The following is a 24,200-nucleotide window of genomic DNA, read 5'->3' as shown; positions in this document are numbered from 1 at the left end:
TGTATTATTTGCCTTGCCTATGTTGGAACCATATGAATTTCAGTTCTTTGCAAGACAGCGTATGGTTGCTTGCGGCTTCGTTCGTTACGTTGCAGCTAGATTATTTCCTTGCGACGGAAATCCTGCCCGCCGCCATATTTGGGCCTTTGAACGTCCACAATGCAACGGGCGCGCAGTCACCGGTGAGTAAACACTGTCCTGGAAAATCCAAACCGTTACACACGCATCAGCGCTCTATCTTCGCGGTACCTGACATACGTTGTTGGAATCGCACCGCTGGCCCGAGTTGTTGGGGTCTCGGTGCTGACGCCCGTTATTGCCAATGGGTCGCAAGCCCCAAGGGTAGCGTTGGCCTGGCGGCCTGGGGCACTGGAAGCATCCGAAGGTCCCGGCAAGCATGAGAAGACTGGTAACAGAACAACTTGTTTATTCTAACATAGCAAAAGAGCGGCCGGTCAGGTCGACCGAATTGGAGAGACGGGAGAGCACGTAACTCAACAGTACAAATCGGAGCCTCTCTCTTGGCGTCCGGGGGCAGCTGCTCTTATACTCCCGGCGTCGCGGTCCAAAAGGGAAGGAGGGAAGGTCACGGGATGAAGGTCACGGGACGGCGCAGCAGGAGCCCACGACGGCGCGAACTGTCGGGCCGAGAGACCTGCTGAACCGAGTGTAGTGACGCATCGCCAACCCTCACCCACACGACGGCGCGAACAGTTGAGCCGAGAGACCTCCAGGCTCCTCATTCGGGGAACTCCGCTCCCCGGCTGCCGCGCTTTGACAAGCGAGGGCACACACACACACACGCACACACGAAGACACGTGGCACTGAAACACGCCTGGGCACGCTTGGCGGGTAGGCGTTGCGGCGGCGTCGAACAGGCCAAAATGTCCGCCGCTTCGAACAAAGCCCCGGCGTCCGATGCATCCGCGCCGGCATTACCGCGCGTTGTAGGCGAAACGTAACAGACCGCCCCGCCGGGGGAAGGAGATCCCGAAGGTCAGGGGACTGCATCCGCTGTCCGGAGGGATGTCGCTCGATGATGCTCATAACCGAAGTTGGGCGTCCCTGGGCGTTTCTTGAGCGCAGCGCACAGAGAAGGCCTCGTTCTCACGTTCAGGTGCACACAGGACACTGCAAAGTGACTTCGGGAGAGTTGACATTTTTGTTCTCGTTTCCGGCAAGCGTTAGAACCACGCCAAAAGTCAACCGCTCAGTCAGCAAGCACGGCACAACCCTCACTAAGCCCTGCCAGGCTCTTTCCCCTTTTTTACTGCTGCCTAGTTCCTTACAGTAGTTTAGCAGCACTCAGAACGCGTCCACAAATCGGAAAAATTGCACTAAAAAGCACATCATCACTTTGAAACACTACACAAAAGCAATAAGTTAAAAAAAATCCTGCCTCAGGAAGAAAAACATCAGTAACAAGCAATTTTGAGGCTGATTCCCACGTTAGGGGCTTCGACTTAAGCCATCGGCGTTACCGTTGAGACTCCCCTTTTTGTAACGCACCTCAAAGGAATATTGTTGCAAAGCGAGGCTCCAGCGCAGGAGGCGGCCATTTTTGGGAGAGATGGTCTGCAGCCATTGGAGAGGGCAGTGATCCGTTTCAATGATAAACCTCGAGCCAGCTAGGTAACATGACAATTTCTGAACGGCCCACACGATACACGCACACTCTTTCTCGGTGGCGCTATACGCCTGCTCACGACTCGTCAGCTTACGACTAGCATACAGGACGGGGTGTTCTACTTCTCCATTTTCCCGTTGGCACAGTACAACGCCCATGCCTCGCTCACTAGCATCACACTGAACAACGAACCCTTTTGTGTGGTCGGGCGATCGTAGCACAGGCTGGCTTGTTAGGGCGCTCTTTAGGGCGCTAAAAGCTCTTTCCTTCGTCTCATCCCAGACGACTGTTTGCGGCTCTGTCTTTCTTAGAGCATCCGTCAAGGGAGCCGCGATATCAGAGTACCTGGGGATGTACCTCTGATAGTAGCCGGCGACACCTAAGAACGACCGAATATCGGTCTTCGTACGCGGTTGCGGGAAGTCTCGCACAGCGGCCACCTTTATTTCAGAGGGGCGGCGTCGACCCCGACCAATCACGTGTCCGAGGTAGACAACCTCGGCCTGTGCTAACTGGCACTTGGGAGCCTTGACTGTCAAGCCCGCATCGCGCAGGCGGGTTAGCACTGCCCGCAAGTGCGCCATATGTTCCGGCCAGGATGCGGAGAATATCGCTACGTCGTCTAGATACGGTAAAGCGAATTCTTGCTGTCCCCGCAACACTTTATCCATGAGGCTTGAAAAGCAGTATGGCGCGTTCTTCAAACCAAAACTCAAAACTTTAGGACGGAATGTCCCCATTGGTGAAATGAACGCCGCATACCTACTAGCCTCTTCTGTAAGTGGAACCTGCCAATAACCCCTGACAAGATCTAGGGTGGAAATAAACTGAGCGCTACTCACTCTCTCAAGGCGCTCCTCGATGTTAGGGATCGGATAAATTTGATCCTTAGTGATGGAATTAAGCCTGCGGTAGTCGACGCAAGGACGAGGTTCCTTGCCCGGTACCTCAACTAAAATCAAAGGGGAAGTATAATCACTCTCACCCGCTTCAATAACACCGAGCTGTAGCATTTTCTTTACCTCAGCCTCCATAATATCGCTCTGGCGGGGTGACACCCGGTACGCCTTGGATCGTACTGGCTCTGGGGAGGTAAGTTCTATGTCATGAGTAAGGACAGAAGTCCTACCAGGCCTCTCAGAGAACAGACCTTGAAACTCTTGTAAGAGCTGGTGTAGTTCTGTTTTCTGCTCAGGCGACAGCGATGCTTTACTTATTAAGTCACTAATGACTTGATCGGTGTCTTTCCTGTTCGTCACTGAGCCTAGTCCCGGAAGCTCGACCGGAAGCTCTTCTAATTTTCCCGCATCGGGAATTTCCTCTCCAGTATCTGGTGCCCTTAACGCTACAGGCTCAATTTTATCCCGTTCGGGCGTGCTCCGAATACCAGCTTGCTGCGCCTCTGACCCTTTTTCATCGTTCATCAACGTCGGCCCCGCAACTACCGCCTTTGCAGCGAGCTCCCGAACCTTCGATCTGGTTAAGGCCTGAACGCTAGCCTCACCAAACAAAAGCCCCTTCTCGCGCAGGAGGTGATCGGACCTGTTCGAAAATAGGTACGGGTACTGGGGGGGCAGCATGGATGACACTGCGGCCTCCGTCTCAAGTGCTCCGAAAGGTCCTTCAATAAGCACTTTTGCTACCGGCAGACACACGCTATGAGCTTCCACTGCTTGCTTGATCCATGCGCACTCGCCCGTGAACATATCGGGTTCTACGTAAGAGGGGTGAACGACATCCATCGTAGCTGCGGAATCGCGAAGCACTCGGCACTCTTTCCCGTTCACGAGGAGGTCTCGCATGTAAGGCTCGAGAAGCTTCATGTTCTCGTCAGTGCTGCATAAAGACAAAAACACGACTTTTGTTTTTGTTTCTGGGCACTGCGCCGAAAAGTGACCCGGCTTCTGGCACGTATAACACAGGCGCGCTTGCCTCGCCTCGAACCGCTTTCTGCGTTCGGCTTCGGCTGCCGCCGTCTCCTTACGTTCGGTCGGACACTGCGCCGAAAAGTGACCCGGCTTCTGGCACGTATAACAAACGCGCGCTTGCCTCGTCTCGAACCGCTTTCTGCGTTCGGCTTCGGTTGCCGCCGTCTCCGTACGTTCGGTCGGACTGCTTTCACTCGCATCCGCACTACGTGTATCCCCCTTTGCTCTCATGGGTGTGAACTTCGGCCTCTCAAACTTGGAGCCAAATTCACCCTTTTGACCGTCCTTAGCTCCGCGAGCCCGACGCGTCACAAACTCCTCGGCTAACTCAGCGGCTCTAGCCACCGTACTAACGTCTGGCCTATCCAAGACCCAGTACCGCACGTTCTCAGGTAACCGACTATAAAACTGTTCTAGCCCGAAACACTGCAGAACTTTCTCGTGGTCACCAAACGCTTTCTCTTCTTTGAGCCACTCCTGCATGTTTGACATAAGCCTGTAGGCAAACTCTGTATACGACTCACTTCTGCCTTTCTCATTTTCCCGAAACTTCCGACGGAACGCCTCCGCTGACAGCCGGTACTTTTTTAGCAGACTCGATTTCACTTTGTCGAAATCCTCTGCCTCCTCTCTCTCCAAGCGAGCGACTACGTCGGCCGCCTCGCCGGGTAGCAAAGTGAGCAAGCGCTGTGGCCACGTTTCCCGAGAGAACCCCTGCTTCTCGCACGTTCGCTCAAAGTTAACCAGGAACAAACCAATGTCCTCTCCAAGCTTAAACGGCCGCATCAGGTCAGTCATTTTGAACAATACTCGTTCTCCTGCACCGTGTGCCTGACTTCCATTACGAGCGCGTTCCATCTCTACCTCGAGACGCTTCATTTCCAAAGCGTGTTCGCGCTCTTCTTTTTCTTTCTGTTCTTTTCGTTCACGCTCATCTTTCTCTTTCTGTTCTTTAAGTTCATGCTCATCTTTCTCTTTCTGTTCTTTAAGTTCACGCTCCCTCTCCTCAATGGTCTCAAGGCATTCCGACAGCTCGTCATCCTCAGCTTCTAACTCAAGAATAGCCCTTAGCAGTTCTGGTTTTCTGAGTTTGTCTGAGACATCCAGACCCAACTCTCTTGCAAGCTCCAGCAATTTCGGTTTGCGCAACGACTTCAAATCCATGGCTGCTCTGAATGCTGCTTTCTCTACTGCCTACTATTGTCTTGCCGCAAACTAACCCGGTAGCAACGACAACCACAATTACCAGCTCTGTTTCTAACACTAACAAAAGCCTGGCAAAACTCAGAAGAAGAAAGTCCCGCACTCACCAAACCTCGCAGCCAAGACTTCAGCGCAGTCGTTCCGCTGCAGGCAACCAGTCATCACACAGGGCTCGTTGCGCTGCTCCCGGATGGTCGTTGTGCTGCTCAGCATACAGTCAACCGCATCTCTTCGCTGCTGGCCTCCGTTGTCGCGATCTCACCGCTGGCAACCAGATGTTGGAATCGCACCGCTGGCCCGAGTTGTTGGGGTCTCGGTGCTGACGCCCGTTATTGCCAATGGGTCGCAAGCCCCAAGGGTAGCGTTGGCCTGGCGGCCTGGGGCACTGGAAGCATCCGAAGGTCCCGGCAAGCATGAGAAGACTGGTAACAGAACAACTTGTTTATTCTAACATAGCAAAAGAGCGGCCGGTCAGGTCGACCGAATTGGAGAGACGGGAGAGCACGTAACTCAACAGTACAAATCGGAGCCTCTCTCTTGGCGTCCGGGGGCAGCTGCTCTTATACTCCCGGCGTCGCGGTCCAAAAGGGAAGGAGGGAAGGTCACGGGATGAAGGTCACGGGACGGCGCAGCAGGAGCCCACGACGGCGCGAACTGTCGGGCCGAGAGACCTGCTGAACCGAGTGTAGTGACGCATCGCCAACCCTCACCCAAACGACGGCGCGAACAGTTGAGCCGAGAGACCTCCAGGCTCCTCATTCGGGGAACTCCGCTCCCCGGCTGCCGCGCTTTGACAAGCGAGGGCACACACACACACACGCACACACGAAGACACGTGGCACTGAAACACGCCTGGGCACGCTTGGCGGGTAGGCGTTGCGGCGGCGTCGAACAGGCCAAAATGTCCGCCGCTTCGAACAAAGCCCCGGCGTCCGATGCATCCGCGCCGGCATTACCGCGCGTTGTAGGCGAAACGTAACAACGTGCAGGGTGTTTCAGAAAATGCGTTTGGAGCTGCTTAGAAACGGGGAAGATGTGACAATTAAACAAATTCCTCTGGATTGCCTTTACCGCAGAAGCATACAATAAAAATTACTCATGTAGTCATTGTACAAGTAATCATGCAAATTCGACTAACTTTTTACCCGAAAGAGCCAGGCAAGTGATCCCTATGTATGAGACTTGAATCCCATCACCCGAGGAGTTCACCCTAATGACAAATTTGAGCGCAGCTTTTATACGTGTTTTAATTTTGAGCTATATTGGCTGGCGCGCACAATCTGTCTCGTGCGGCACGTTGCAAACGGAGCGAAGTGTGGCACGACTGACTCGCTAATCTGTAGATCGCGAGAGCCAGCGCGTGGGTGACGCGTGGGCGCAATTCACAGAAGCCGCCACCAGACACACCTCCAAGACAACGCGCGCTCTTCTGACGTCATCTCGTAGCCATTAATCGCCGCACTACGCTTTTCTTCTCACCCTTTCGCCATACACTCCTCCACTTTCCGCCCCATGGTCCCGCTGCATGCAGCCTCCTCATCCGCTTTCCTCCTCGCGCCTTTCATTTCCCGCTGCGATCCGCATTCGCCTTCATCTTTGGCTGCGCTTGCTCGGTTACGCCGACGCTCGCCGCAGGAATGTGCGCCTGAGAGATGCGCTCTAAAAAGTCACACTAATAATTTCTAAAGTGAGCTGCCAAGAGCGCAACTGTCGTGCCCTTAGCAGATACCTCTGAGTGACGTGAATACAGCGTTTGTTCCCCACTATGGCCTCTGAGATCTGGCGGTGCCGCAAACTGCACGATTGCGTGCGCGGCTCAATATCGGAGGCCATGGTTTCGCCCATAAAGTTTGCTACAAAACTGCTAGAGGGAGCTCTGAAGCTAGTGCCTACTGGATCCGCAAGTATGGCGAGCCAGCACAGGAATTAACGGGCAGTACACGAATCTGCCTAAATTTTCTCCTCCTGTCTCCAAATGGCTTTGTTACTTTGTAATATGTAATGTCTGAAACATGGCGTCCATGACGTGTATCCGGCTCTAAGGTTGCTTCTGGCGCGTCCAGTCAGCAAATGCAGTCTTCGAGATTGGTTTCTGTTACTCTGTGCGAACCGTCGTTGAAGCGTGGATTTGGACACCACCTACTAGCCGATAATCTTCAATGGCATATTGCATTATAAATGTCACAATTCGCATTGATTACCTAGGTTTGCAGAAACTTATTGCCTCGCTATGTTTAGAAAACAATGAATGCGTGGTAAATTTAGTAAGATAAAGCGTAATGAGGTAATATCACAAAAGCGTTTAAGCCACTAGCGTGTGAAAACGATACAAATCCGTCTACTAACAATAATTTACATAGTAGATAGACGATCCAGAGCCATAGTTGTCTTTCGTAAATTTCCTTATAAACCGTAAGGTTGCATTGTGGCCTCCGAGATTGCGTGCTGGCAATCTCGGAGGCCATGGGTTTACTGCCAGGCGAGCATGAAGCGAGCGCCCTTTTGAAGACGCGATCTCGCTTGCTCATGCTCGCCCAACGTTGAGGTGAAAATCAATTTCGAACGCATTTCCTCTTCCGTATAGCTTGAAGAATTTCAGCCAGTGCTACCAGCTATATAAGGTTGTTATTGTTTCCGCTTAATACATACTCGAAAGCTAGTTGATTTGACACGTTTACGCACCGATTCTAATGTGTTCTTGTCCTTCGTCCGAATTCGATATGCTCTCTTCATTTCCTTGAGCGCGAACACGGGGACGCATCAGCCACAACGCCTTTTTAAGCCTGTAATGTTCAAACAAATTGAGGCACATACGAGTATAGATATACAGTAGGTACAGTCAAACGCCTTAATAACGAAGTATTTGGAACCTTCCTGATCTTAGTTATACTTGCGCACATTCAACAAGCGAAAAGCTATACTTAACATGAATTCAAAAAGGAGTTGGAGAAATAAGTCGAAATTTTTTTTACGTACACTTTGTTTGACCGAATATATATGCGACTGCAGCTGGCCTTATTGCACATAGGTTCACGGCATACTCTTTGCGACGCAACGCGGAAGTGAAAAGAGAAGGTGGAGATCGTCGAATGTTGCTATCGAATTCCTGACGGTGGAATTTTTGTAGCGGGAGCTACACTGGCCGAGGTTGAGCAGTTTCGCGTGGCTCCTGGAGAGCCGTGCTGCGCATGCGCGAGGGGCAGTGACGTCACACGGCGCACAGCTGGCGCGCCTCGCCGGTCTGCGCATTCCAGAGGAGTGACGTCATAGCCGCGTGCCCAGCTGTGCGCCTCCGTTGCGCAGTAGCCAAGTCTGACGCTGCGCCGGAGCCGCTTGATAGCGCCTCTCATTTTGTGCGCATGCGCATAGGTATCGGTGGGGCTATACATATAGCGGGGCGTTTGCCAGTGTGGTATAGCCATGGAGGAGGAGAGCGAAATTGCTGCTCAGCGGCGCAGAAGAGCGGAGAAGCTTAACTCATCGGATTCCGAAGTAGTTGCCTGGCAATTAGCGGTTGAACGTAAAAAGAACGTACAGAAGAAGGCTAAACGTGCTGCGCAGACACCGGAGCAAAGCGAGGAACGTCTAACAAAGTGGCGTCGCCAGGAGACTGAGCGACGTGCTCACGCTACGTATATCCTGGCATAGCCGAGCTAAGCCACTGCTAATTTTTGCTTCAATGATGCCTTCCTTGACATTCGAGTCCTTTCCGTCCTAGATGGCTTTGATGACGTCTTCGGTAATCAGTTACGATTACACCACCACGTCGTCATGGACTGCGACGTTATTGTCAGACGTCGCATCCGCGGTGGTACAACAAACAGCATACGAGTTGAGTGATACTGGGCCAGAGCAACATGAGTGTAATTTGCTATATATGGCATCGGCACGATTGTCAAGTGCGTAGTTAGCCCTGACTCGTATGCTGTTTGACGTGATCGTTCGTTGCAAAGTAACAAATCAGCCGCCGGGCAGGCTTACATACCTTCGTTGTACAGGCAAATTTGTTGTAGTGGTCTGCGTTGTATAGAGGCATTCGCTATGCATGTTAAAAAATAAATAAAAATTCGACCGGGACATAGTCATTCGTTATACAGGTTATTTCGTGGTTGAGTTCGTTTATAGGCGTTCGACTGTAGTTTGCAGCCAGCGGAACGTTGGCTATTTATTACGTTTGCCTGGCGCAATCATTTCTTACTACCCTGCCCGCTCACGTGAATAAGCAAACTAAACTGGAGCGCGCTTTCTTCTTCGCGCGAGTTTGCGGTATACGAAACCGCAGTTTGCTCGCTTGAAGAAAAAAAAAACGCACTCGCAAACGACATCACGTACCCGAGACACCCACGACACGCGCCTTTCATTTATTTAGCCCGGGAGCCTAAAAGAGAGTTATATTCAGACATTTTTCTCCGCCTCTTGCGTATATCTCGGGTCTCCTGAGCGCCATTTTTCTTTCCCCGCTTCGGGCGTACACGCAGTAATCCACGGTCCCGCTTCACCCTTCCAGCGGAGGTACCTCGCTGAGGATCAAGGAAAGACGACCCTCTTGAGCAGGAAAAATGGTCGCGAACCTTGTCTGCTCGCAATGTTTCCACATTGAGGATGGAGCAGTGTGGGAAACGCGGAACACAAAATAAGTAGATAAATAAGTAAAAGAAACTAGCTAGTTTTCTGTTGCCGGTTTCTGCGGGAATGATCCAGATAAGGATTTCTTCCTTTTTCTTTTTTTTTTTTATTCATTTCCTTGCCCGTCGTCTCCGAAATAGGACGTCTGTGCCCTGTCCCACGATATATAGGCTGTGCAGCAACAACGTGCAGTTTCTTGTGACACGTCGAGAAAAACCGCGCTCAAATGAGAATGAGAAATAATGGAGGGGGTGCATGTGGTAAAACAAGTTGCATTCTGTTGTTGGTGGTCAGGTCAGTTGTAGATCTCGGCGCGAACAAATTGAATATACAGCTGCAGTCTCATCGGTGTTGGGAGCAATAGGGAGCCGTATACTTTAATGGAAGCCGAAGCAAAACCCTGTTTCGAACAAACCTCAGCCTGCAAAGGTGGTTCTTGTTACGTGGTTTTTCCACGGGTTCGAAAAAGCCCGGAAACACTCAGCTTCGACAACTGGAAATATTTGCTGCTTCGCAATCAGATCATCTAAATTATATAAAATGTATCATGATAAAAAAACACAGACGCAAGCGCCGTTGCGCTGTTATTTACGACGACGAGAGTCAGGTCAGGCGCAGGCTACGTTCTGCAGTCTAGACGCTGACCAGTAGTCAAGCGTTCTTTCGACCTTCACGGACTTGAGTAAAATGAAGAAATAAATGAAAAGGTATAGCATCGTTCACTATGTGCCGCAACACGGTGTCCGTGGTCGAAGGGGCTCCAAGACTTGACGGCGGAGCCGTCATACCCATACGCGTCTGTCACGTTTCCCACACACCTCCCCCCTTGACTAGGCCCGTGTCAACGTGCAGGAAATGAGGCGAAACCCTCCTGTCGCTGAAGGCGATGACTAGACGTTATCCGGCACTCGCTTCACCCCTGGAGTAAGTACGCTCCAGTTATCTGCACTCGCTAAACAGCAAAAATAACTCCGTTGTGCACTTTTCATCGTTATTAGGACCTCATTTAAATGTACTGCTTGCGCGTTTTCGAGCGCTTCGTTGCGGAAAAAGCGGAGAAAAAAAAAAGAAAACTGAGATTAAAATAACAGGTGTCAGGTTGCAAATGTACACGGAGTGGCGGCTGCTCGGTGAAAAAAAAAGTCAGATTGCAAGAGTTCCCACAGAGGTCGGCGTATACAATAATCGAGATTCCTTATCATTCAATCATATATGAGGTTGTTTTTCCGTAGAAAGCGTTGCAAATCAACCCAGCAGCAGTCGCCTGCTGCGCCTCACCATGACGCACCCGCGGATATAGTTAGAACCGTGGTTAGAACACTGTCTTACGAGTTCGAGAACAACGCGATACCTTGCTATCGCTGTCAGTTCTTCGCCCTAGGGGTGAAACTGTCTGTTTCCTTTTTTTTTGCTTTCTTTGTTTGTTATCCTTTCTTTTCTTTTTTTTTTTTTTGATGTCGTTATTCTAGCCATCCCCTGCCTTCGAAAATTTTGACGACCAGGAGAGAGAACGCCGGCGTTTCGAGCTTCCTTCGGGCGGTTCATGAATTTGATGGTGTGATATGATGCGCGGATGCATGCACTAATCAGTTGATCAGCCATACTTCATGATCTCCGTGCATAAAATCAATCTGCACAATTTGCGTGTCGACTTAACGTATATCACAAAATTAGGCTTATGTGAACATTCAGTATTTTCGAACATTCGACTGAATGTAATGAAATACACTATTGATTTAGCTAGTTCAAATTTCAGTATTCAGAATTTGGGAAGTACTGTTCAAAAAGATATGAATGCGAAAACATGTACAACCGACAGTTTCGGTTTCGATGAGCAAACCGCGTATAATTATTGACATAGCTACAATGGGCTAGACTATATAGCTAAGACAGGCCAAGCTGGCAAAGACGATTGAATTCGTTCACAGTCACCACAATCACCGACAATTTTATTGCGATAGCAATTATATGTACAATGCAGGCGCATTCTGCCGTCGCCGTGATGTTCCGCATAAAGTCCAAGAGCGATAACATCGTCCCCACGCGCCGTATGTTGTATGTGCGAGTGAAAGCGTGTGAGGGTGAGCCGACACTGGCGACTCAATCTCGCTTGCGTAAGGGAGGAAAGCGTGGAGGAAACATGCCATCTTCCGTCGCACGCAAGGAACCGTAGAGGGGAGGGGGGGGGGGGGGCGTTCTACTCCGGCGGCTGCTGCGTATGGCGCGGCCGCGCAGAGCCCTACCTTTAAACCGATCTGCGACGGGGGTAGGGCCTATAGACGTCTAGGCGCACTGAGGGCCGAAAGCTTCGGGCGCCGCTTAGTTCGCGTTCAAGCAAGAGGCAGCACGAAGGTCAATCGCTCGCTGTTGCTGCCGCGCTTGCTCGCACCAGCGTTCGGACAGCGAGTGTGCGCGGTCATCGAGTGAGATGCATTCATGTTTGCTTGTGCGCGCGTGACACCATGCTTGTTACTTTAGTTAGTAAGCGAATGTTTACATGTTTATACGGCCGATAAAACTATACTATGTTCACTTCGTATAGCTGTTTGCCAATTTGCTATCGCAATCGATGCTTCATCTTTCGGGCGAAACTGCGACTTTTTTCGGCTGGCTTGATTACTGGAACACCCCCGCGACTCTGCGGTGCCGCCTGATTCGCCCGGACGATGGTGGTAAAAATGGCAGCCGCGAAGAAATATGGCGCCATTCACGTTGTCCTCCATACTCTCGTTTTGACGGGTGGCGCGCATGGCGTGGTTTCGTGGCTTTCCGAGAGCCGTATGCGGCAGCTGCAAATAGGTTGCATCCACACGGCACCAAATAACTTTGGTCGCCGACATGAAGCAGCTCTGGTTATGCAGCCAAGGCAGCGTATGGCCGTGATGAAAATTAACAGTTGCAAAAATTTTGCCGCTCTGCTGATGTATTCGTACGAGCGGCTCATCGGGGACGAGCCTGAGATATGACGCGCATGGTCCAGCGGCGCTCGAGTCTGCTGGCGAAGGATGTCGCTCATTCGGTGTCGCTGATGTGAGAATTTCTAAAGTCGTTATGAATGTAAAAAAGAAAGAAGCATGATAGCATTACAGATGCGCTTTACATCTGCACGCAGCTGGGGTGCAACGAGTCCCGGTGCGTGGCCTGCCCCGGCAAGAGAAAGAACAAAGTGCGCAGCCAGCTGCCGAAGGGGGCAAAGGTCGATGGCACGGCATCACGGCAGCAGCAGCAGGGCACCAGGCCACCTGACCCTATGAACACCAGTGCCAACAGCCTCGCGCCCGGAGAGCCCAACATGTCGGCCACTGGCTCTGGTACGTTTCGTCCTATTTTCATTTGTGTGCTCCCTTTATGTCTCGAAGTATTGCCGTGCACGTTGTTCTAGCATGATAAAAGGTGTTATAAGGTTCGCAGACCTATTATTTTTGAAGGTGGCACATTTATACTCCCGATTATAGCCAAACGTGTACATGTTAGGCTATAATATACAGGGTGTTTCACGTAACTTGTTCCAATTAAGGATCTTGAAAAAAAATAGATTAACCGCAGCTAAATGAAACCAATTACCATGGTTTGCCGTCATGTAGCGCTCTCTAGAGTATTTTTTTTTTATATTCCGCCTAATTAGTTACCCAAGATGAATTATGCTGAATCTTTAACATTCACTTTAGGGCATGAAATGAAATTCATGAAATTTCTTTTTATGATATGTAATGACAGCATTAATATAGATAAGCGAGATTACGTGTAGCCACCACACCGACACTCCAATAGAACCTGTCATAATAAACACATCAGGCAGTATCCGACACAGTGCGACACGTTTAGGTATTCATATTTCCCATGGGCAATTGAAATCTGGAATTCGTTGCCAAAGGAAATTGTAGAATCAGATTCTGTGGATGGCTTTGTCGCAATATTGGAGCCATAGTTTGGTTGTTCATGAAAGTATTCGAGTGCGTAGTTCAAAGGTAATGCGTTGGTTGAGTGATTGGACACTAGTGCACGTGTGATTGCATACTGCCTTATGATTTCAAATGTAAATATTGGAATGTGCTGAATAGTGGTGTTTTATAGATCTACGATAACTACAAGAATGTTATACTGTGGTGTTCTTCCAGGCAGGCAGGAACCAGGCGGTTGCAGGGACAGTACGCAAAGGGAATTGCTTTATTCCATTGACAAGGTCACTGGCGAGCACCAGCACAGCTGGGCCGCCGACTGTGATAAGCTGGGAAGAAGTGCGCCGGCTACGCTCGGCGCCGCGGTATATAAGCTCTTATCAAAGGGGCGTGTCGCAGTAGCGCACGTGTAGGTTATCGGTAGTCGTACAGCCACTACACTGCCATACACAGCCACGACACTGCACTGTGTCGGATACTGCCATCAGGCAGTATCCGACACAGTGCGACACGTTTAGATATTCATATTTCCCATGGGCAATTGAAATCTGGAATTCGTTGCCAAAGGAAATTGTAGAATCAGATTCTGTGGATGGCTTTGTCGCAATATTGGAGCCATATTTTGGTTGTTCATGAAAGTATTCGAGTGCGTAGTTCAAAGGTAATGCGTTGGTTGAGTGATTGGACACTAGTGCACGTGTGATTGCATACTGCCTTATGATTTCAAATGTAAATATTGCAATGTGCTGAATAGTGGTGTTTTGTAGATCCACGATAACTACAAGAATGTTATACGACTAATATTGCAATTGTTTTGAGCACCTTTTGTTATTCCTTGATTCATGAGAAACAAAGAGTCTTGTGTTGAATACCAGTGCTGTTGTATGGCAGTTTTTTTTCTTTCTATATTTTTGTTTTCTTTTTCATTTTTCCTGTTTTTCCCATGCTCATGTGTATATTTTACAATCCACTTCCTGTTTGGGCCTGTGCAAAGGCCTACAGTATTGTTAAATAAAAATAAATAAACAAGGGCCAAGTGCGTTTTCTTCCGTGGTAGAGGGATTCAGAAACGACCGATACAATCTTTTGTGGCAACGTACAGGCTGCGTGGCGATTTTTTTCGGCGTTCAAAGAAAGCCCGCGAAATGTGAAATAAAGCCACGTGGCTGCGCTCCTGCGTTGTCGTATTGCAGCGCTCTCAACCGTACTTCGAGCCTATCGCTTATCGGGGACCACGGCGCTTCCTTTCCGTGTGCCACCGCCAAAGATGCTGACGCACGGTGAAGCCGCTGCCTGGAGCCGCGGCCGCTCACTTCGCCACGGTCCGCGCGCACGGTTTTTTCGCAATTATTTTGTATAGTGCTGCTAAGGTTGTTCTTTAATATGTGGTTAAAAAAAAGCGGAACTAAACCCTTAGGTCAACGTCTACGCTGTTCTTGGTAAAGCATTTCTTAGTACAGAAAGAAGTTGGCTGCATTTACAGTCAGAATTCGGGATAATAGCACGATACGTAACGGGTTAATTTCTCCCATTCTTCACTCAATATTATTTTTCTGTGTACCTTTTCTCTTCTCGAGATAACAGGAATTGTGCTCCTCCTGGTGGTGGCTTCCAATTGGATCTTTCTTCTCTCTGCTATCGTTTTTATGTATGCAAATCAAATGTAAATAATAATCTTCATGATGTGCAGCATAAAACGGCGTATGCAAGACGACAGAGGAGGCAAGGACACGGAATTAGTAATAACTGACGGTTTATTGGACATGTCAATAATATATATATATATATATATATATATATATATATATGTGTGTGTGTGTGTGTGTGTGTGCGCGCGCGTGTGTTGTAACAGGATGCAAAGAGTGGGAAAACAACTGAACATTGATCAGACCCCAGCAAGACCATTTGCCGTGCTTTCACTAATCTTGCAGCACACTGCGTGTGCTGCCTTAATTTGGTAGAGAAAAAGTGCTGGCCAAGAGCATAATCAGTTGACTGGAGAAATCGTGAAGCATTCGAAATAAACAGTACAAACGAAAATCCCCTGAGTTGCTTGTGAATTAGTATGTAAAGAACAATGAATGGGTGACGATTATGATAAAAACAAATCTGTTTGCTTTCTTGGTTATGACCTATAACAAATGGTTTTGCTGCGATGCAATCTGGTCTTTCTCCCTTTTTGCTTCCTGCTTTGCTGTGGTACATAATGTGTATTGACCACGTGCAATAAACCATCAATTGCAGGTAGGGCCGTCTCTTCGTCTGTTCTGTTGTCTTGTGGGCGCAGTTTCGCTCTACACACCACATAATTCAATATCAACTAGCCCATATCAATTTGTCCTTTAAAAATTTTTCAGCAGAAGCATCGAAATTCACTATACAACGACATAAGGAACAACCCCATATCTAAGCGTTAGCCAACCGGAGCAGTGAAAGTAGAAAATACAAGCAAGCCAAACGTACGTCAGCTAGCGCAGCAGCAATATTGATGCGGTGTTCATGTCATTCAATGTAAGTGCGCTAGGCTCTGCTAGCGTGAGTGGAGGTTACATATAGACTGACTAGCGCATTGATCCCTCGTGCTGCATTCCAGGGCGTGTCAAGGTTTCCCTTGGTCCTGGCCGGTCTCTCATGGACTGGATCCGGTTGACCCACGCCAATCCAAACCTCTCTGGGGTCAACGGCCGCTTTCTGGAGATCACCTACGAGGAGCTGGTCAAGCACAACAAGAAGGACGATGCCTGGATTTGTCTGAAAGGTGTGGCGGAATTTTCGTGTAAAGAGATGTTTGACAACATGGCACTGCTGGTTCACAGTGGCAGCAATGGGGCATAGAGTTGCTTTCATTTTATAAGGTCAAGAGGAACAAAGTGACAGGTTTGAATTGTAGAGTTCCTCACAAATACCTGCAGAAAGAAGTACCTGTGGCAAACATGTCCGCTGCAGCCGTGGTAATACTGGAGAATGGAGGGCTTCAAGTTAGCGGGGGACTCTTGGGTGTGCAGGGCATTTCTAAGGCATATCTCGAAACTAATGTGGTGTATGTCAGAATAGATCAGTTTATTCTGTACAGAATACATCCGTTAGTTCGACTTCGGTTAATTCGATGCCGACCGAAGGTCCTGCCTGGTGATCATGCATTTCTGTGGGCCCAAACCTTCGTTGTGTTGATCCTAAATTTGCCTTCGCATGATAACTTGAACTGGACCAGTCAGCATGCACGCGCTTAACCCCTATGGTGACCCCAATAGTGACCCCTATATTGGCACCGTCTGTCTCGCCAGAGCTCATAGGAGGCAGGGAATGCGTTGAACACATGTGGGGATCACTCTCAAAAACTCCAGTCTCTGGCCTATCCTAGGGAGAATGTTTATGCAATAACGATAGCTAACAACCTGATTACGGTATTTACCCGATTCTAACGTGTGCTTTTTTTTTTCTTTTGGATTAATTGTGCCGAAAACCGCGTTCGAGGCGTTTGTATGTTCTGCCGCATAAATTAGTTGTATTGCGGCGAAGCTCACTTCAGGAAACCGGTCGCTACTGGGCAACACATATTAGGCCCTTGCCCATTTTTCTTGCTAAAATAATTGAATGCGCGTTAGAGTTTTACTTTATTCAGAAGCTTTAATATTATCTGTACGTTAGTTTTCTACTTTGGACACATAGAAAGCGGGTAAATACTGGGAAATAAGTCAGTGGTGTGGTCCTTTTTCTGCATATCGCCTAATTCGACCCGCCGGATAATTCGATCAACGTCCTTGGTCACTTCATCGTTTAGTTCATGGAAGCCTACAGTAACTACGTGCGTGATCCGGTTTTTCTTATGATATCAAAATTCTACTTATAAGCACTTCTGCTTCGGTGTATTCATTCTTTGGAATTTCAATACTGCAAGCAATGGTTTGTGAGGTATGATGGGAAAACAAAATGTTCTACGTTCACTGTGTGTCTGTTCCTTCTTTGACTTGTTATATTATATGCAAGCAGCCATTTATACGACCTGTGTTATAATTATGATCTTTTGAATATATATTTCAAAATAAACTTCACCTGCGAACAGCCATGACTGTATTTTCAAGCTGCACTCAAATTTTCAAGAGTAGGACAAGCTGAAGTGCACTCAGAATGAGGCAAGCCTTTTATATCGCGACATTACCATGGTGTCATGTTTCCCTTTAAAAGCTTGCATTGACAATAGTAGCACATTTCCCTCTAGGTAGTATTGTAATAAACTCTATAGATTGCCTAGTCGAAAGATTTGCAATTTTTCTTTGGGAAAGTATGCACGAAAATGCAGCACTTGTCATGGAGCGAATATTTAGGGAACTCAGACAAACATCCTTTTTTTTTTTTTTTGCAGTTGCATGCATGTCAATTTCTGCAGCAAGTTTATCTAGTGTCTGTGATCTGTGATGTCACACTGACGTACCGGCCCTGGCTTTTCGTTACGAAATTCGAAAAAAGAAACTTTGACCTTCACTATATTTTATCTTCTAAGAATTAGCCTATTACGGCGATATAAATAAATAGAGGTCATTAAGAATAGTTTATCAGTCTAAACTGGTTTAGTGCTTCTCTTTAGCATCCCTTTAATGTCAACTAGAATATCTGCTGCCCCTGTTCGCTCTATAATTCATGCTACTGTTTTCCTGTCGCTTAACGTTATGCCTATATTCTTTCGTTCAATCATTTGTTATGTTGTCACTCAGTTATTCTCAAGCTTCTTTATTAGTGTTTTAACGTACAGTGACATTTTTCTCCTTTAGGTCGTGTGTACAATGTTACTCCATACATGGAATACCACCCCGGTGGTGTGGATGAGCTGCTCAGAGGTGTCGGGACGGATGCCACTGACCTGTTCAACCAGGTAACACAAAAGTAGTAGAACTGGGGCTCTGCGTCATATTTTACAACTTGAAAGATGTAGCCCTAATGTATCTGTCTTTTATTTTTGGATATTGTGGAACAACGTAGCTGTCAAGCTGCCAAATGCATTAATAAGTGAAGGCAGTACGAGAATGCCCATATATAATTTCCAAGTCCTGCAGACGCCTGGATTTTCTCGTGGTGCAGAAGTCTGAAGCTGGCTACTCACCAGCCCATTGCGTACCTCTCTAAGCTTTGTTGTGTTTTATATTGGTTCAAGCTTTTATATATCTAGCCCACTTGGTTATCCCGCTAAGGATTGTAGCTAGGCAGTGTGAAAGCCAAAGATGGAGTGAGAAAAAAGATTAAAATGGACTGATTAATAGCATTTAGTGTCCCAAAGTTGCACTGGTGCTATGAGAGACACCGCAGTGAGTGGTTCTCAATTGAACTTCAATGAGCTGGTGTCTATTTTTTTACAACCACCCTGTCCTTCGTAACATTACATTCCACCCCAATCAGAATGGGCCTCTTGCAGTTGAGAATTGAACCCATGACCTCATGTTCTACAGCACAGTGCCAGGACCACTGAGCCGCCACAATAGATGATTACATATAAAGTAGAGAGTACAGCAATGATTAGATATGAAGATTAGTAGAGAAATTGTGACAAAAACCTGACCCCAGTTCACCTGTTACTTCTACTGCACTGAGTCTATTAAGAATGTGATAATGTGTATGATGTCTGCCTTAAAGTTTCGTGCAGTGAGTCATTAAAGAAATGAGAGAATGTGTGTTGACAAAACTTTCATTCTTCCTTTGAAAGGACCTGGTTATCTCTTATAGTGTGACGGACTGCTATATGGTAATGCAGAAATTTATGAGTTGGTTCTTCGTTCAGTCCATTTTTACACTTTGTGCTAGGGGAGAGTGACCATCCAATGTGACAGTAGATCAACGTCAAGTATCTTGTGAGCTTGTGTAAGAATGATGCAGATTCATAAAATGATGCAGCAGGACTATTAGGTGGATGTCCCATAGGAAGGAGCTGTTTTCAAATGGGCTCTGCATTCTCGGGGCAAGAATTTACCTGAAGGATGTAAGAATGTGTCCTTCCACTTTGTGCAAAAATGAAGTGATGAATCATGCATTCTCTCATGCTCAGTGACCGTTGAATGTCTATTAAATTGATATTGAGAGCACTTGGTTTGGGAGCATCTTTTCTTCAGGAGGTTCTGATGGAAACATTGGAAATGGAAAATGTTTGTGCTAACATAGCTCTGGAACTGGTGACTCCAGAGAAAAAGGTGCAACAAGAAAAGAATGTTGCTTTGTTTGGCAGATTTCAAAGGAATGCGAAAAATTCTTGCCAGAAGTATTTATAAGCAGTCAAACTTGGACTAGCAAATACAACATTGAGCTGAAGTTAAAAAAAAAATTAAATTATGGGGTTTTACGTGCCAAAACCACTTTCTGATTATGAGGCACGCCGTAGTGGAGGACTCCAGAAATTTCGACCACCTGGGGTTCTTTAACGTGCACCTAAATCTAAGCACACGGGTGTTTTCGCATTTCGCCCCCATTGAAATGCGGCCGCCGTGGCCGGGATTCGATCCCGCGACCTCGTGCTCAGCAGCCTAACACCATAGCCACTGAGCAACCACGGCGGGGATTGAGCTGAAGTTGCGTAGCAAGGAATGAAAAAAGGAAGGTCACCCAATGCCAACAATAAGAAGGAACAGAAAAAGAAAAATCAAGGCCAGGTCGATTGTGCTTTTTGTTTTACTGTCATGGAATTGTGCATCAAGAATTTGTACCTGAAGATCAAACCGTCAGTGCAGTTTTCTACATGGGGGTTGCGAAGCATTTAACAGGTCATGTACATTTCATGCAACCACATTGGTCAGACGTGGGGCGTGAGATTCTGCACCATGAGAACGCCCCTACACACTCTACATTGATAGTGCAGGAATAATGCGTGTGCATCTTTTTTTGTGTGTGTCATAGTATTTGAACACCCTACCTACTTGGATTTAGCCTGCTGTGATGTTTCATTTCCTCAAATGCAAAGTGGTGCTGTGAAGGCAGCATTCTGGGAATGTAAAAACTATTAAAAAAAGAAACGACACTGCTGCTGGAGGGTGTGAGAAAGCCTCCATGGGTGCTTCCAGCAGTAGAAGAGGTGGAACAAAATGTATTGGGTCTGCCGGGCAGTGTGTTAACTTCATTGATTGTGTGACGAAGGATAATTATTTCTTTGTTATACAAAAGATGTCGATGTGCCTGAAAGTTTCTAAAATGATTCTTTAAGTAGATAAGCTGCGTGAACTTTTTTTCAGCAGGTCTTGTTATTCAGAAATGGGATTTTCGCATTGCCTAATTTCGCTGTTGCTCATTTTGTCATGATTCCACAGGTGCACAAGTGGGTTAACTTTGAGTCCATGCTCGAGAAGTGCCTCATCGGCAAACTTGTTGGCCCTGCCATTCAAGTTCGCAAATGTGAGTTTGTACGAAACTTTTTTTTACACCATCACAGATTGGGTTTGTGCCACTAACGTCTAAGATCTACATCTGCATCACAGAGTCAGCACAACAGAGCCAGCACAACATCCCACTTACTGCAATAGTGTCATTGAAAAAGATGTGCAGGGTCAGGCTATGCATCAGACTTGGCATTCTAGTAATGTGTATTGGAACAACAGTAATTTGTCAAGGTATGAGGGCTAATCAGAAAGTGTGCCCCTATTTTTTTTTTTAGCCAAATTATGGCTGTAAATGCAAAATCAACATATCTGTTCCCAGCAGTGGACTTTCCTTGGGATGACCTGGCCTTATCTGCCGATAGCTCCGCAGCGCAGCGTTGCTGTCAGTTGAAGATGGTGCTTGTGCTTCACATGTCCATGACATATGAGCAAAAAAGGTTAAACGAAGTGTGATTCGTTTTCTAACGCCCATTGAAATCCATGGGAAAATGCAGCCCACATATAGGGAAAAGTGTCTCGCTTTAAGAAGTGTGAGGGTGGTGTTGTGAGTTTGCAGAAGGTCATGAAGACTTGCATGACAATGAGCCTGCAGGGAGGCCGTGTGCGTCGCTGACTGAAGACATTTTTCAAGTTCAGTGCTGCGATGGGACAAATGTCTAAACCAGTGCGGGATCTGTGTGGAAAAATAGTGTAAGGCACGTAGAATAGTACACATATTTGTAATTCTCTCTATGTACCTTATTTTGGCTAATAAAATATAGGGGCAAGCACTTTCCGATTTGTTCTTGTACGTAACATAGACAGTCACACGTCATCTACTCTTATTTGTGCATAGATATATTTTTGTAACAAATAACAGATATTAAAAAGCTATTTTTGTGTCAGATTTGACTTTGTTATAAGGCGGTTCAAATGTATTTCCAAAGTATTTGCTCTAGTCATAGTCTCAGCAAAAACCACTCAGCAGAGGATGAGCTGTCAAGCCACAAATGGCAGAGCATGGACAATCCTGGGATGACTTAACCGAAGTTGAAAACTATGTTAGTTGGTTACAATTTAGGAATGCAATGGGAAGTACACTGCTGTCCAACTCAAATAAACTTTTTGTAGACATGTCAGCCCAGTAAGTTCACTCATACATGTGATGTTATGATGTAAGCGAGCTTCTTTCAATATTGGCACCTCTCAGGAGTCTTCTTTTGGAGCATGAAAGCACACAGGATAGTGCAGGGATTTTATGGACGGAGTTTGTACTGGGGGCTCTTAGGTCGTCAATAAGTATAGATATTTTCTCCCATTGAGGATGACAATAGATTCCTGATGATATGCCTCAAAAAACGAGGCATAAGGGCAACTGTTGTTGACACAATAAAGTGGTTTAATTCATACAACATGGCCTGTGGTACTTGCATGTATCTCAGACTAACATCATCAAAGTGGCTATTTCAGATTATCATGTGCATTCATCTTTTATGCAGTAGCGACTGGTTAAAAAGACCAAGATGCTGTGGTCACTTCTGGCTAGCTGGCTACAATACCCCATGCCACTGGGGCACTTGTGATCCTCTAAACATGTTTCGTTATTTAAGTGTTCAGTAAAATTCAGATTTTCTTGGTACGCTGTTGAAATGCATCACCGCAAGGTACAAAGTGCAAAGACATGGGAGCATCATGGAATGACAGTGTATTTTGCCAGAATATGGCAGTCCCTGAACTTGGTGCTGGGACCATACAAATGGGGTATAGCAGCCCAGGGAAGACAAAAAGAAAGCCACATACTAACTAAGTTCTACTGTACTACACTTTCTTTCTGTGCTGTACATATTCATAAGTATGCAATGTTCCGGTTGTTCTTAATTTTAAATGATGCTAAAATGTGTCATTTTCCCTTTCTATCACAGCTAGTTTTCCAGTGCCAAGGATACCATTCATCAAAAAACTGCAAAGGACCGACACAGCAACCTCTGAAGGTAACTGTGAACTAATGTTCACCAAGCCTATTGGCAGCAGTGATGAAATGTCTCACAGACAAACTGACAGCATCAGTAAAATTTCTGTTCTCCCGTTTCTTTTATGGCTCTCAGATGTTCCAGACATCAGCCAAGAGACATCGCCTAAGCCGGCTGTTAGGTGAGCACGGTCGTTGTTCCCAATGCTCCATTGTTGAATACATCGTAGTGCTCTTATTACATACAGTCGACTCTTGTTACAACAGACCCTGATAATCCAACAATAGATGTCCGTTTTATCCAAAGTCCATAATACCACAATAATCGAAACGCCTCACTTCCGAAACTTTCCTCACTATGTCTAACAACTTTATTGCGAAGAGTGAGTGACGAACGTCCAAAGTAAAAAACAAACAAAAAAGTCGCAGTTTCGCCCAAAAGGCGCGCCAGCAGCAACGAGCGAATTGACCTTCGTGTCATCTCTTGCTTCAACGCGAACTAAACATCGAAAGCACAGCTCATACGAAGCTACCAGCACTGGACGCACTTTGGACACATCGCAGATCGCTTTCAAGGTACGACGGCCGCGCCGTAAGCAGCATGCTGCCGCCGGAGTAGAAAACCCCGCTCTCTTTCTTCCCCACACCGTTCCTCGCACACTAGAGAAGACACCGTGTTTCCATCCTGCCTTTCTCCCTCGCGTGTGCGATACTGAGCCGCGATTGTCGGCTGATCCTCGCAAGACAATTGTCAGCCCGTGTCAACATGGCAAGGTCCGTTTTATACGCCCGATATTGAAAACAAATGCCTCTAATTTCATCCACTGTAGCCGATAGTCCGTTGTAGTGCAGTCCGTTAAAGGCAAACTTCGTTGCATTAATAAAATAGGTGGAACAAACTAAGGCTGAAATATAGTACCTTATATCCGAAAGTCTGTTATACGTGGGTCCATTGTAAGGAGCGTAGACTGTATTGCTACACCAGTGATAGCTAGCATGGTACATGGCCATTGCTCCTTGTTGCTTTGGGCTTGGTAGTAGTTGTTAGTATTTAGTGCAGGCTCATATAGCTTGCTTGCAATGATTCCAACCAAGTTAATTCGTAGTACCAGTTTACGTGCACAGATCTCAATGTATTCGTTGTGCCACTCTGCTTTTCAACGCAGTTTAAAAGGGTCCAGCAACTCTTCTCACCAAAGTTGTGGAATGTACTACTTGGTATTGAAGGGCATCATTTCACGAATATCCTCCTGCAAGAAGTATTTCAATGCATTGAATACGAGCGGAGTCGTTGGCAATCAAAGATTACACTTCAGTCCTTCCGCAATGCTCCCGCTGTTTCTTCCGCGCTGTGCATGGCTGTGGAGGGGTGGGTCGTTGCCCCCAGTGCTCAGCCCATGGTACGTCACCATGACGTGGTTTTTTTTTTCATTTGTTTTGTTTACCTGTTTTGCACTACCAGCTTGCAGTCGAGAAACGGTGCCAAAATTTTCTGAGCTGACAGCAACTTCATAAAGCACACAGTGCAGTAATGTTTATTAGAAAACGTCGCAGGTTTGAGACCGACTTGACTTCAAGGGTGCACCCACTTTTGTGTTTTCTTTGGGTGGTGGACA

At 47.2% G+C, this 24,200-nt stretch overlaps 1 protein-coding gene across 7 annotated transcripts in view; it reads left to right on the top strand.

Annotated features, from left to right (window-relative positions):
- LOC126522473 (cytochrome b5 reductase 4) overlaps positions 1–24,200 on the top strand; it is a 361,716-nt gene that overhangs the window by 311,770 nt on the left and 25,746 nt on the right. For 6 of the 7 annotated variants that reach the window (XM_050171219.3, XM_072288775.1, XM_072288774.1 and 3 more), the window contains 7 exons: positions 12,498–12,696; positions 15,878–16,042; positions 18,054–18,154; positions 20,568–20,652; positions 22,538–22,606; positions 22,721–22,766; positions 23,751–23,984. In XM_050171219.3, coding sequence (XP_050027176.2) covers positions 12,636–12,696; positions 15,878–16,042; positions 18,054–18,154; positions 20,568–20,652; positions 22,538–22,606; positions 22,721–22,766; positions 23,751–23,984 — 761 coding nt within the window. In that variant the 5' untranslated portion in view covers positions 12,498–12,635. The remainder of the gene's footprint in view (positions 1–12,497; positions 12,697–15,877; positions 16,043–18,053; positions 18,155–20,567; positions 20,653–22,537; positions 22,607–22,720; positions 22,767–23,750; positions 23,985–24,200) is intronic. The other variant, XM_072288777.1, reaches the window with a different exon arrangement.

Source organism: Dermacentor andersoni, chromosome 6, assembly GCF_023375885.2.
Source record: "Dermacentor andersoni chromosome 6, qqDerAnde1_hic_scaffold, whole genome shotgun sequence".
Taxonomy (NCBI): domain Eukaryota; kingdom Metazoa; phylum Arthropoda; class Arachnida; order Ixodida; family Ixodidae; genus Dermacentor; species Dermacentor andersoni.
The sequence above is the reverse complement of the archived record's forward strand: the minus strand, read 5'-3'. Positions and strand labels throughout refer to the sequence as shown.